General features: G+C 37.1%; 2 protein-coding genes across 2 annotated transcripts; one reads left to right on the top strand and one right to left on the bottom strand.

Moving 5' to 3' along the window:
* Positions 1 to 2,890: 2,890 nt before the first annotated feature.
* Positions 2,891 to 5,339, bottom strand: LOC145469558 (uncharacterized). Its single transcript, XM_081453315.1, has 2 exons — positions 5,289 to 5,339; positions 2,891 to 4,130 (listed from the first exon to the last, which is right to left on the bottom strand). Exon 2 carries the CDS (start codon positions 4,091 to 4,093, stop codon positions 3,017 to 3,019), a length of 1,077 nt encoding a protein of 358 aa, XP_081309441.1. The 5' UTR covers positions 4,094 to 4,130; positions 5,289 to 5,339; the 3' UTR covers positions 2,891 to 3,016.
* Positions 5,340 to 6,835: 1,496 nt separating this feature from the next.
* Positions 6,836 to 12,847, top strand: LOC145479161 (ATP synthase peripheral stalk subunit b, mitochondrial-like). The gene is made up of 10 exons (XM_081457435.1): positions 6,836 to 6,929; positions 7,354 to 7,390; positions 7,817 to 7,863; positions 8,516 to 8,587; positions 9,270 to 9,340; positions 10,285 to 10,377; positions 10,740 to 10,865; positions 11,252 to 11,329; positions 11,715 to 11,816; positions 12,672 to 12,847. The coding sequence occupies exons 1-10, from the start codon at positions 6,896 to 6,898 to the stop codon at positions 12,726 to 12,728; spliced, it is 717 nt and encodes a 238-aa protein (XP_081313561.1). The 5' UTR covers positions 6,836 to 6,895; the 3' UTR covers positions 12,729 to 12,847.
* The last annotated feature ends 61 nt before the right edge of the window (positions 12,848 to 12,908 follow it).

The following is a 12,908-nucleotide window of genomic DNA, read 5'->3' as shown; positions in this document are numbered from 1 at the left end:
GGCAGGTTAATTTTTACCCTTCAATAAAAAACTTTGGATGTCTCGGATACCTAGCTACCTTTTCGAATTTTAGCATGTTAACAAAATGACCGAAAAAAACTTTATCTGTAACAGATTTAGAGATCATTTGAATGCTATTTCAGAGAAATTTTGAAAAAGAAAAAGAAAAATAGCATCGAGTTTTGGGATAATATTTTTTTGTTTGAAATTTTATATTTAGCTCCACTGGGTAGTTTTGCCAATCCGGGAATTTCTTGCAAGGACATCGGGGAGAGAGTAAATCACCGGCTGACGGATGGGCGACACTGGATTGAACCAATAGCTTCCAAACGATTCTCGGTATACTGTGACATGACAACAGATGAAAGTAAGTGGGTGTACGTTGAGGTAAAACAAACTAAAAATAAAATGTGTTATCCTGAAAGGGGATGTGAACCACGCTGATCCCACCCTGAACTTAGCTTTTGTTACGTTACTCATCTTTTATTATTTAGCTTGAGGATAATCTGGGCAATATGTGCGTCAAAGACTAAAGAAACTGACCTGAAATTGTAAATTTCATATTTACAGGAAACATTTTTTTTCTGGAGAATTTCCTGTTCGTAACAACACCTGCGATCAGGACGCTACGACAAACAATCAACTTCAATCAGCTCCGCTGGTATTGCTTCAAGACAACGCAGGGAAACGTTTTCCACGTGATGACGAAGAACAACTCCGCCGGCCACAAAGTTCTTAATTATTTTCTCAAACATAAACGACAGCCTGCAGAGGCTTGTGGGTCATTTGCCAGGCTCCCGGATGACAACTCGACCCTCTCGCAAAACTGCCAAAAGTGGGGCTACAACGGTACGGATGCACAAATAAATCAGTGGGGATATTTTAACGACCAAGGGAGAATGAGGATTTACCGTAATGTGTCAGTGTGGGTTAATAAAGGAAAGCATTCGCGTTAAGTCCGCCGTGGAGATATTGGTGTGACGATCAAGGTGACAGGCTGAGTGAGGGAGATACCTGGGAGCTGTACTTCCGCTAGACTTCTTCATCCAAGTGCATGCAAGTTCTGTCACTGTGAGCTAAAGTACACGACATAGCAAAAGTAATGACCACAAACATTATCCTAAATAAAGAATTATTGTCTGTTCCACATGGAGATGTGGGAAAGGCCAAATATGGAACCCTTGAATCCTACATACTAATTGTAGCGTTGTCCATCCGGGTTTGTCCACTGCTAGGCACCAGGGAAGCTGAGAACATGGATCGTATTGTACCTGGCCAACCATGATACCTTAAACAGTCAGTGTGGTGTACAGTGTGTGAAAGAACCCATCACGCACTTGAAATCTGAATGAAGATGAAAATGAAAAATGGTTTTCATGATCGGTTGGATCAAGAAATTATGATCCATAGTTGACGAGGCTATAAACGAGTACGAAAAGAATCTCACCCCGTTGTTGCATAGTGGTAGAAAACACCATCGTGCAATAACTGGATTTCAAGGGAGAACAACCCGCTGCACAGTGTTTCCTTTCAGTGTGATCCAAGAGGACTCTATCCTCAGAGAGAAAACTCTTTTAAAAACCTAGAAGGAGGAAAGTGAGCTGTTGCCATCTTGCCTAATTTTGACCACAATTGAACGAAAACTTGGAACTGCTGTAGAGACTGACTCAAAAAGGAGTGGAGAGGAGTCAAGTCGAGTTGGGCAAGGCTAAAAGCCAAGGAGTTCATTTCTTTGCTCACTACAGTCCAGGAAGGAATCCCTTTATGTGTGATGTCAGCACCATAAACAGGCCACAGACCTTGTGCCACGAAGTGCATGTTTTCAAACTTGTCTTGCCTTGTCTGGTTTCTCTTTAAATAAGCCGAAGGACTTAGTGTAAGTTCTTAAAAGTCAAATAACGACATTATCACAGATGTTTGGGCTTGGCATTTTCTTCGACCTTATTTCCTACACCGAAGAAAGTATTCAAAACGCCTATAGTAGCCTCACTATTCGACTCTTAAAATAATTTTTTCAACCTTTAGTGTAATTTTCGTCGTGAGAGTTTTCAATCACATGCGTTCTCTCATTCTTACGACACTTAAGGTCTCATTTTTCAGGCAGAACTTTAAATTGAGAAACTAATTTTAAGTTAAAAATCGTATCAATACATAACCTTTCCTCAAATCTAGTATTAAGCCTTAATGCAAACTTAGAGGAAGAAGAAGCTGTCCGTTAACTGCTCTGATGACCAAGATATGGTTTTGCAGAAGACGCCACTTCGGGGTTTCTTATATTTAAAAATGCTATAACTGCCTCGAAAGTTGAGCAGTGTCTAAAGTAAATCGTTGTGAAAAACACACGGAGTACACCGAGTTGAGTAAATAAACTTAAAATTTATTCCTTCTTTTGTCGAGACTACCGTGTGAGTATCAGCTGTAAATTGCGTCCATGTCCATAGACCCTATTCATAAATGGCTGCCAATTAAAAGTTCTTTTGTCAGTATCAAACCTCGTTTTTGAGTTGATAATTCGAAAGAATTTTTACTCTCAAACGAGGTTAGTTGGGCTGATTTTTTAATTAAATGCATACAAAGGAATTTTATATTGGCAGCCATTTTTGAATAGGGTCTATAGTCCATGCAAACTTTAAGTAGTGTAAGGTTAGGGTATTAATGTACAATTGTAAAAAATGTAATTAAAAAAAAAAAGAAATGTAACAAAAATATATGAAGAAATGATGTAGATGCTCATGTGATTTGATATGATGGAGGAATAACACATATATACAGATATGTACCGAATATAAGTGAAGTATAACTTAATTAATTATACTGAAATACTGATTGTGAAATAATATAGTGAAATGCAAATTATTAAGTATGAAACAACGTAAATGTAAGAGGAATATTATAGGCAAAAGGAAGCAAGATGTAAGCGTTTGTAATCAGTTTGTGTGTGGAATATTTGTATCTAAATAAATGCATTGTATAGAAAAGTCATCATATAGTTTGACGCAATAAAGTGAATAGCAGTTCACAATTCCAGTTCACTCTCAGTGGGTGACGTAATACCCTCGTCGGTGTTCCGTCCATCACTTGACATCTCGGTCAGCTCTCCCAGGGTGTTTTTTCTTCTGTCCTTACAAGGCAGCGGACTCAAACCAAAAGGTGAAGATCTGGCCATGGATGACGCAGGCGTTACCGGAGGGACAACACAGGAATTGCATAAATTAGACCGTTTAGCTGGACTCGCAAGATACGTTAGTGACACCGGAGAGCTCCCCAAAGGTGCAAAGGCTTTGGGATGACTTGAATAAAACTTAAAGTTGGGAGAGAGCGGACTGGTGTAACGTTTTCGTGGCTCCTTCCCTGTTGGAGTTAAGTGTCCTTTGTCTATTTCCGGGCTGTCAAGACCGAAATACTTGGCGCACTTTCTGACACAGTAAACAGGATCGTCAGGATCCCATGTTTTGTATTTCAGTAAGATTAACTCGCCTCTTGTTGGCAAATCACGTGATTCGTGCGGTCGAAATCCTCCGTTGACGAAAATGTTCTGCCAATCAATATCCCTGGCAGTGTTGCTTGGCTGAGGAGAATCGTTACGACCTTTGGAATCTACACGAGTGTAACATGTCTCTTTTGGTACTTTTCCAGGTTTGGCTGTTGCAGTATGGGCCAAGGGAGGCAGATGATCGAGTTCAATTCTTTCATTGTCGAGCTTGGCTCTTGAAACCTTTGTCAGTGCATCATCAAGGGAACGCGAGGCAGTGTCGCTGCTATCCTCTCCATCATTATCAAACGACCTCTCGCTTATTTCGTCCTCTTCAGTCTGTGGCATTTCGTCCACCGTGTTTATTGTTTCTTTGTCTCGCTCATTGATGTAGTTTGCCAAGTTTTCAAATGGGTTTTGACATGTTTTCCTTGCAACTTTTGTATTGAACAGAACAGCTGTACAACTCACGTCCAGTCCAGAGACTTCCCTGTCATGTTCGCCAGCTTTTCTTGATCTGTTCTGACTGAGCAGTTTTGCCCAGCTGTTGCTTCGAAGTTGAGGTTTCCTCGTCGTTATTCCAGGGAGGTATTTCTTTGAGTTATGCTTCTCTGATTTCATTTTGGGAAAATTGCAGCCCACGTCATAAATTTCGGTGCTATTGTCAGGCGAATAAAAGTAAAAGACATGACATGAGAAAACACTATATCAGTAAAACAAAGCAAATATTCTATAGGTCTCCCACCTAAGGTGGGTGGTAAGGGTTGAAGAAAATTGTGTTTCGCTGTCGAGATTGTTGCTGATATAAGTTATTATTACACAATTAAGTTAGTTCAGAGGGAAAATAGCTAAAATCTACCACTCAGATTTCTCTATTGCCGGCCTAATATTTTCCAAGTATTCGACAGGGAGTGCGCTACCTCTGTTAAACGAATTCTCAGCGCTTTGTTACTTACAGTGCTTTACTAAAAGATTTAACTTACACTTGATTGGTTCTTTGTCTTTTTCCTTTAAGTTTATTCTCCTTCTTGTTTTTTGAAAACGTCACGTCAGAATTGCGCGATTGAAGTTTTCGGCTGGTGTCAGTCATATATCAAGCATGCTGGGGACCGTACTAAGGAATATTGCCGGGCCCTTGGCCTTTTTTCGTACCGAATCTCGGACCATAAAAAAGAGAGCTTGACAATGGAAAATATTTGTGCCATAGTAAAGTCAGTCGATAGTTCCCACTACCTCTGGGCAGTGCTGGGTAGGACCGGTCTAAAACGGCTTGTTTTCATGCCCAGGCTTGGCTCAGGTGAACACACAATGTACATGTCAAGTTTTCCCGTTTGTAAAATAAGTTGATGTCGCCAACTTGAAATACTTTAAAGACGTAATTAATTTTCTTTAATTGCTAATATATATATATTCGTGCAGCAGTTAGTCGTGTTAAAAAGCACTAACAAGGTATAGGATCAGCTAGAAAAGGCAGATTCACTAAGTACTATTGGCAAGTATCTTATAAGAGTTGTTCTTCAGCTCGAATTCGTTCTCAACTAATTCCAAACAATCAAACGAATGAGATTGTTTACTCTAATTAATTCGCGCCACATAGTCAACTAACTTTAAGAAACTTCCTTTCACGTTTCTACGGTATTTAAACCGTTGGATGCCGTGAAATACGCAGACTATCCCAGCCGCTGAGCTAACTAAACCCAGACAAAGTACGTGATTACCCGTCTTGGATTATCTATTTCACTCTTGTGCTTTTCGGTTTAATCTCTTAATTACACGATGAAACCTATCAGCGTTTAAAAAAGCTTTGGAACCTTACCTATCTTATATACATTTTCTTCTTGTTGAGTCCTCGACGTTTACGTAGTTTGGACACAGCTGGCATGAATATCGGAGGACCAACTTCCTATTCAAAGCTGATGATTAGTGGACGCTCTATTCCGAACTGATACTCGATTCGTTGCTAAGCGGTAACATAAAAGTTTTACTACCACGCTTGGTTTCACAAAAGTAATTAGCCTTACAATAACGGCTAATCCACAGTTTAACATCGCTTCAATAAAATTCAATGGAAGGTTTAATTTTCTAAGCGAACGAAAATAGCAAAAAATCCCAGGGGTGTTCTGTTTGAAGCTGTTTGAACCATAAGAGAAATCAAGTCTCAACGGGTAGCCACCATTAACTTGGTTTTTGATAAATTCTCTCAATGTACCACCATGCCGCTAAATAGCTGTTGCAGGGAAAACTGTCATAGTGTTTGACCCAACGTGAATATATTTACAATATGTCAGGAGATTACGAACCTCTCTTTTTTTCTTTTTTAGTTTCTTCTGTTTTAAATAATTTACGCATATTTTCAACCAGACTCGGTTATAGAAACTCCAATTCAATTGACATCAATTTATTTACACTTATTTTAGTTTAATAAATTTTACTTAATTAACCAAAACATCAGAATAAAAGAAATAGAAAATTACTTCAAATAAGAGAAAAGTGTGAAGTGGCCAAAGGAGCAAAGGTTTTCGAGTTAGCCACTACCACAGTAAAATTATTGAGGATTACACGGTTTTCTTTGTTATATTCATTTACCTATCCGTATCCACCCCGTATAATTCCATTATACTTATACGACGTGTCGTTATTAAAACAACGTGATGTCTCCGTGGGATATACATTCTGAAGGGAATATTGCTGAAATTGTTCTAAATCTATTGATCGCATTATCTCAATGTGTTGCACCATATATCTCGCCATGAACCCGATCACACCCATGTGAAACATTAGCGAAATGGCCGTCAACAAAACAACTCCGGCGTAATCAAAACAACCATTTAACGAGAAAAGTTACGATTATTATTTAAAAAAAACAACAAACAAACAAACAAAAAGAAAACATAAGTAGTTGTCCGGCTCGGCAAAATACTGCGTTGAAATATGCAGTGACCCTTATAACTAAAATGAATAGTAAGGTATGCCCTGCAAAATTCCATTAATAAGTCGTTCCGAAAATAAATTCATGGGCTTATATTTAGGTCCAGCTCTTAAAAAAAAGAGATAACGTCTTCTTATTGTATGTACCACTTATGCAAAGTTATATCACACTTCGCTATGACTAATAAACTTGTTCCCTTTAGCATAAAAGGATTTAACAAGCAAAATCTATTCACAAAACTTGGATTTTTTTCATATCTTCCACATATATGCAAGTCCAAATATTTTTGGAGCTCAAAATTCCTTCCGATGCTAAGCAGACCTCTCGAAAATTAGCCCACCAAAAAGGAGTTTCGCTTGATTTGATTAAGAAGTACGCGCTGCAGACCTACTTTAAACAGTATGGTCTGGTAACTAAAATAGTCTCCCAGTATGCTTTGCAGCCTCACGATTGCCGGGGTCGGCCATATTGGAAGGCAGAAATATCGTACGACCATGATTTCTCGGTTACGTTTGGTTAGCAGAATCGGTAAGTCCTTACTCTAGTAAGAAAAATGAACAGTGTTCCTACGAATTTAGGCTTTTGCGTTCGATCAGGATTATTTTCCTCTTATTTTTCTTGTTGATCATCCTCTTGAAAGTAAGCTTGCCAGCTTGTGTTGAAACAGCAAAGCTTAATTAGTGAGCAGCTTCTATATCATGAGTTAAATTAGCTTTAACTTCAACTTCTTATGTGCTCCATAGTTCTGAATAGAGCTGTAGCAACGTAGAACGAGCAAATGAGCATATTGACATCAGAGAGAGTTCCACTTCTGCATCTTTTCAAAGTTATACATAAGCTTATACATGTATCTCGACATCAGAATTTATTTGTGTAAAAAACAGTTTCTCAAACAAAACGAGCTCAATTGTGTACCTTGAACAAACGATTGAGATGAGGTTTTACTCTGTAGGTGGTGCATCAAGGCTCTTGGCACTTGCAAAACCAAGGTCAGTGGATTGTTTAAGTTATGTAGAGAAAATGGATTAGTACAGTGCAGCCCAGATATAAGCAAACCAACATACATGCATAATTCGCATCAGCTGAAAACGCGTATACGCCTATACATATATGCACATATGAGTATACAGTAGACGTGTGTATGCTGCAAGGGTCATAAATAAACAATAGAGTTTTTCTGTCAAGGGCCCATGAGTGCACAGAGGTTTTATGCTCTAAAAGCCAAATATCAACCCAAGAATTATGTGCAGTTTTTAGAACATAAAATTCCCAAGAGGAATTATTAACCCATGCAATCTAGGTCCAGGACATGAACATTCTGTTGGCTTTATTATTCACCACTGATCTTCCTGTAACTGTGGTATGCCGTACACCAAAAAAAAATGAATTTGTTCTTTGAAACTATTTATCAACAGTGTTCCAGCCACCACAAGACTGATGTGTCAGGTTACACCAAAGGAAGGTAACAAAATTCATTAATTAGTCTAATATACCAGGTCACCTGAGATACAGCTATTGATATTTTTCACCATTCAAATTATTGCTGTGCAAGGGACCACCATATACTTCTCTTTGCAGGTTGCACAAACATGGTCTATTTAATGGCAGAATTTTTTATGATTATTTAAATTGTATGTGGTTTTATGTCAAACATGGGTTACTACATGTTTTGTTTCAAGGGAGTAGCAAGCAAATTTCAGGAAAAAAGCCTAATATTGAATTGAATTTGATCTCATTTTGAGCTTCATGTTGTATTTGTAGTATTTGTACATGTTTTTTGGGCAGTGACAACTTTTCTCTCGCCCTTTCTTGCATTTTCTCTTTGCACTTCGGAAATATACAGTACCAATCAGAAGAAACCTAACAGGGAACGTATTTGCGAATGGGTATAGAACGGATACAGAACAGGTGTGAGAATGTGAACGGAACAGGTACAGAACGGATACAGAACAGATACCGAATGGATACAGAACAGGAACAGGAATGCGTGCGGAGCGGTGACACAACACATTCTGGCAAGCGTTCCCTATTAGGTTTTTTCTGACTGGTACTGTAAAGCTAGATGAGTTTGTGGTCATAGTTTTCTTTTTTTATTGCAACTCTTTATTTTGTAGAAGAAACTCCTGAGTTTGGTCAGTTCTTTAGAGATGTCAGCAGCATGTTGAAAGAGAAAACTGGAGAAACAGGTGAATACTTAACACCACTGACCTTGAGTAGGATGATGCTGAATTAAAGAAAATATATCAGCTAAAAACTGCAAGATGTCCACAACATTGTTATAATTATTATTGGGCACTAGATAATTTATTAATTTTTCTTAGCAAATACTCTATTTGGATAAAAGCAAGTGTATGACAGAAAAATCAATAAGTGAAAAGAATTCATGGGGATTGAGTAGAAAGTTATTCACCTGTAACACCAGGTTTGTTCATGTATTAAATTTTTTGTTCATTCAACTATTTTCATCTAAACACTTGCAAACTTCAAATGTTTTAAACTTCGTATAGTCTCTCAAAATTGGTGGACCTTACTTTATTTTATAGCTGTTCCTAAGCCCCTCATTGCTTTGTTTATAGCCATCCTTGGAAACCCAGGGGCAGATAGTCAAGTCAGGAGGAATTCAAATGGACCAAAACTTGCAAACAGAAGTTTAGAAGAATAAACAAGTTGTTTTTGTAAACTATCTTTTGCACCACTTTTTCTTGTTGCACTTCTCCTGACCCCACTATCTGCCCCTGAGTCTCCGAAGATGGGTTATGGGTTGTCACTACATGTAGAAGAGAGGTCTAAATGATAGAGAAGGCCTTGGTCAGCAAACCAGCAACCAAGCCTTGAAGAAAACCCTTACTTTAGTCATTTATTTTATAGGCCATAAACTTCTTGCTGGAGGATTACTCACTTATATGCTTTCAAAGGAATTACTTATTCTTCATGATGAGGTACTGATGCTAGCTTTTATAAATAATAAAACCACAGTATTCCGTGGCTAGTATGGGATTGTTCTACAGTGCATATCACTGTCAAGCCACAAAGCCTTTGAAACATATCATCATGGAAAAGCCAGATCCATTTTAAATTTATGCTATTTTAATTTTAAAGGACATTTGACACCCTTCTGTGCATGTGCAGCAATTCAATTTCTGATATGAGGGAACAGTTTTCAAAGTTGATATTTGTGAGGAAAATCCCTCTCCATCAACCTTCTGAGGCATGAGAAAATTATGTTACTGATATTGAAAAACTGTTTAGTCACCTATGAAACTAGATTTAAATGGAAAATTTTGTGTTTTGAATACCTAATATGTATCAATAAAGATTTTGACTTTTTTTTTAACTTTTTCGTTCTATCCTTTCAAACCATCATTTGTCAAAGCTACCACTTTCTTAGTGGCTGTTGATGTGATTTTTGGAATACACTGATCAATAGCTTTCAAATGGTATATCATACATGAGTATAGGAGGTCTATTAATTAAATTGGAAAAAACCCTGGCAATTTAGGGCTGAGAGGGTTAAGGGGACTGAACTCAAAACTTGGTTTAACGTACCTACTAAATTTGAAGTTATCCTTCTTGCTCTTGAATTTTTATGAGGTTTGATAGTTTTTAATTAATCCACTCTCACTTTAATTTTTTTGACAAATTTTAGATGATTTGTATAGATCTATCATGAATATACTTTGTACAAAGTTTAATTTAATTTTGAATTTATTATGTTTTTACACGACCCCATTATGTACTGAGCCTTAATTTTAATCATTACTAAGTAAAGGTTGTCTGTCTGTCTGTCTGTCTGTCTGTCTGTCTGTAAGTCTGTCTGTCTGATAGCTTAGGCTGGATAAAGTGCATCCAGTCATGGTTACTCTGCTTTAATATTGTTTTGCAGACTCTTCTTGGCGTTGTTATGGCAGCCACTGTGTATGCCCTTTACTTGAGGATTTCCCAACCAATCACAGACATGCTGGATGACAGAAGTCAGGTTGGTACAATGTACATGCAACACTTACAGGTGTATCTGGGCTAGACCATCAGTTTTTGCTTTTCTAAGATTGGACAGTCAAATGAATTGTCTCGCCCGAAACCAAATGGAATATCAAACTGTGTTTGCTTGAATGTTCCATTTACCTAGAAGATTTGCTTCTCTTGATATCTGAAATTTGGTTTGAAAAAGTTGGCAGCATCATTTGTACAATATGTTCTGTTCTTTTGCAGTGTTAAAAAGTTAACACTGGTTTAGGTTACTTGTACTTTCAGGAGTGACCCCAGCTTAACTGTAGTGGCACATTTTTCTGTAATTTTGAAAAGTGCCATAATGCATGTTTGAAAACACTTCTTTGACAGGAAATCTTGGATTTGTACAATGAAGGTCGGAACAGTCAAATTGAGGTTTTGACAAAAGCAATAGAGGAAGAGAAGAAAATTGAGTATATGCTCACTGCAAGAAAGGACATCGTGGAAGTTATGAGGGTAAGGTCATATACCTAAACTACTTAACTATGTACAGTGTTGTTGGTTTCAAGGCTACATGTACCTTAAACAATCTGCCGGGACTATTTTTTACAGTGTATTTTAGTCTTACCATTATTTGCACCAAGAACTGCATCATGTCACTCCTTGTACAGTGTACACTCCAAAGCTCTTTATTTTTTCTTTGCCAAGCTTTGATGTAAATCTTGTTTTGGAGAATTAGTCATACATGTGTTGGTACACCGTATAATGGCACTTTCTAGCTGGCTATTTCTCCTGTTAGATCTACAGCTATAAAATGTGATCTAGACCTGTACTTTAGCCTGCAGTGGTACACTTATAATTTGACAGATAAGTCAGTTTATAAAATAACTGTTTTGTTGAAGGAAAACAATGCAATGTCTTTGGAGGTGGAGTACCGTAACAGGCTTCATGAAGTTGTCAGGGAGGTCAAGAAACGTTTGGTAAGAATCTTCTGCAGGTCTTTCATTCCTTCTAGATGTTGCCTTGGTGGCATTGGACTCTGACCAGTTCTACAAATAATGAATAATTTCTAGTTTTGTATCACTCATGAGACAGTGTTTCATCACTGTTTCAAAGGCAGGCAAGCAAATACAAAAGTTATAAGGTCTTTTAATTGAGACAGTGTTTCATAATGGAAACTAAAATAAAAGCAACAGTGGCAAAAGAAATTCATAAAGAAATTATGCTTACATTAAGAACACATTCAAAATGCCATAAACTTCTTATAATTTCTTTTGTTTATTACTTGTTGATTGTTAATGAGTTTAACAAAAAAAAAATGAATTACTGTAAGCTTTAAGTTAAAAATGTTTGTTCGCTGCACAGGATTACCAAGCAGAAATGGAAGCTTTCCAGCAAAAGACTGAACAAGATCACATAATTGACTGGGTGGAACAAGAAGTTGTGAAGAGTATTACACCTCAACTGGTATGTCTAGCTAAAAGTCATAACATTGTTACTATACATTGTGCATGTAAGTTTATGTTTTGTCTTTATGTTGAGGTGCTTTTTGCGTAACATAATCCTAAATTTTTTTAGCCCCGTTTGATTCCTGAGTTATAGTAATTTGTGATCCTGGGATGCAGCTAAGGCCTGGCTGTTGCCTAATTTCATTGACTGAAAGAGAACTTAAATCCAGATGATATTTCACACAAAAACAAAGACTTGGTGTAACTTTGGAAGCTAAAAAGCTGACTACATTTGTTTTAATTAAAAAAAAAGGTGTAACTTTGGAAGCTAAAAAGCTGACTGCATTTGTTTTAATTTTTAAAAAAGAGCCAGCTTAGTGTTTTCTTAGCTATATTTGTGATGAACATAGGCATTAGAATTAAAATCCAGATAATCTTGGTAGTGATGCACTGTACATTCAAAGAAAACTGAAAATGCCTAAAGCACAAGAAATTACTTGTTACCCTATTTTTAAAAATTGTCATTTGTTTGTTTGGTTTCTTGCTTGCCTTCACAGAGGGTCAGCAATGGTTCAAAACCACTGCAAGGTCTTGTTCTCCAGAAAGTTTGCTACAGTTTAGCGATAGACCCCTTTCCCAAAAATGCATAGAGCTTTTAAGAATAATGTCATGAACATTACCATGGTTAGTCTTATTATGTTTTTCAAATGTTTTGACATCATTGTCAAATAACTTTCTGGGACGTTGCCTTTCTGGTACATTTATCCTGCATTAATTTCAAGACTGCTGTTTATTCTAGCTATTTGTAAAGAAACCATAATTGATGTATTTATTTATTATTTATTTATTTATCTATCTATCTATCTTTACACAGGAAAAAGACAGTGTTAGCCAGTGTATAAAAGATCTAAAAGCCATGACACCAGCATGAGAATGCAAGTGTGATTTATAACATTCAAACTTTGCAATTGTTGTGCCTCTTTTTTGTGAATAAAAATTCTTGTTATTGGATTTGTAACTCCAATGTGTCAGTGGTAATTGCCAAATAAAGGGTGAATTATCTTACCAGTGTGTGAAATGAAGGCTATTGTTATGAAAGATAATGATTGGT

This window comes from Orbicella franksi, chromosome 2 (assembly GCF_964199315.1).
Source record: "Orbicella franksi chromosome 2, jaOrbFran1.1, whole genome shotgun sequence".
Lineage (NCBI taxonomy): Eukaryota > Metazoa > Cnidaria > Anthozoa > Scleractinia > Merulinidae > Orbicella > Orbicella franksi.
The sequence above is the reverse complement of the archived record's forward strand: the minus strand, read 5'-3'. Positions and strand labels throughout refer to the sequence as shown.

Coding starts and splice junctions, on each gene's coding strand:
- LOC145469558 (XM_081453315.1), bottom strand. CDS start 4,093: ATGAAATCAGAGAAGCATAACTCAAAGAAATACCTCCCTGGAATAACG.
- LOC145479161 (XM_081457435.1), top strand. CDS start 6,896: ATGATTTCTCGGTTACGTTTGGTTAGCAGAATCG. Junction 6,930..7,353: donor ACGTTTGGTTAGCAGAATCG/GTAAGTCCTTAC, acceptor TTTACTCTGTAG/GTGGTGCATCAAGGCTCTTG. Junction 11,330..11,714: donor GGGAGGTCAAGAAACGTTTG/GTAAGAATCTTC, acceptor TTCGCTGCACAG/GATTACCAAGCAGAAATGGA.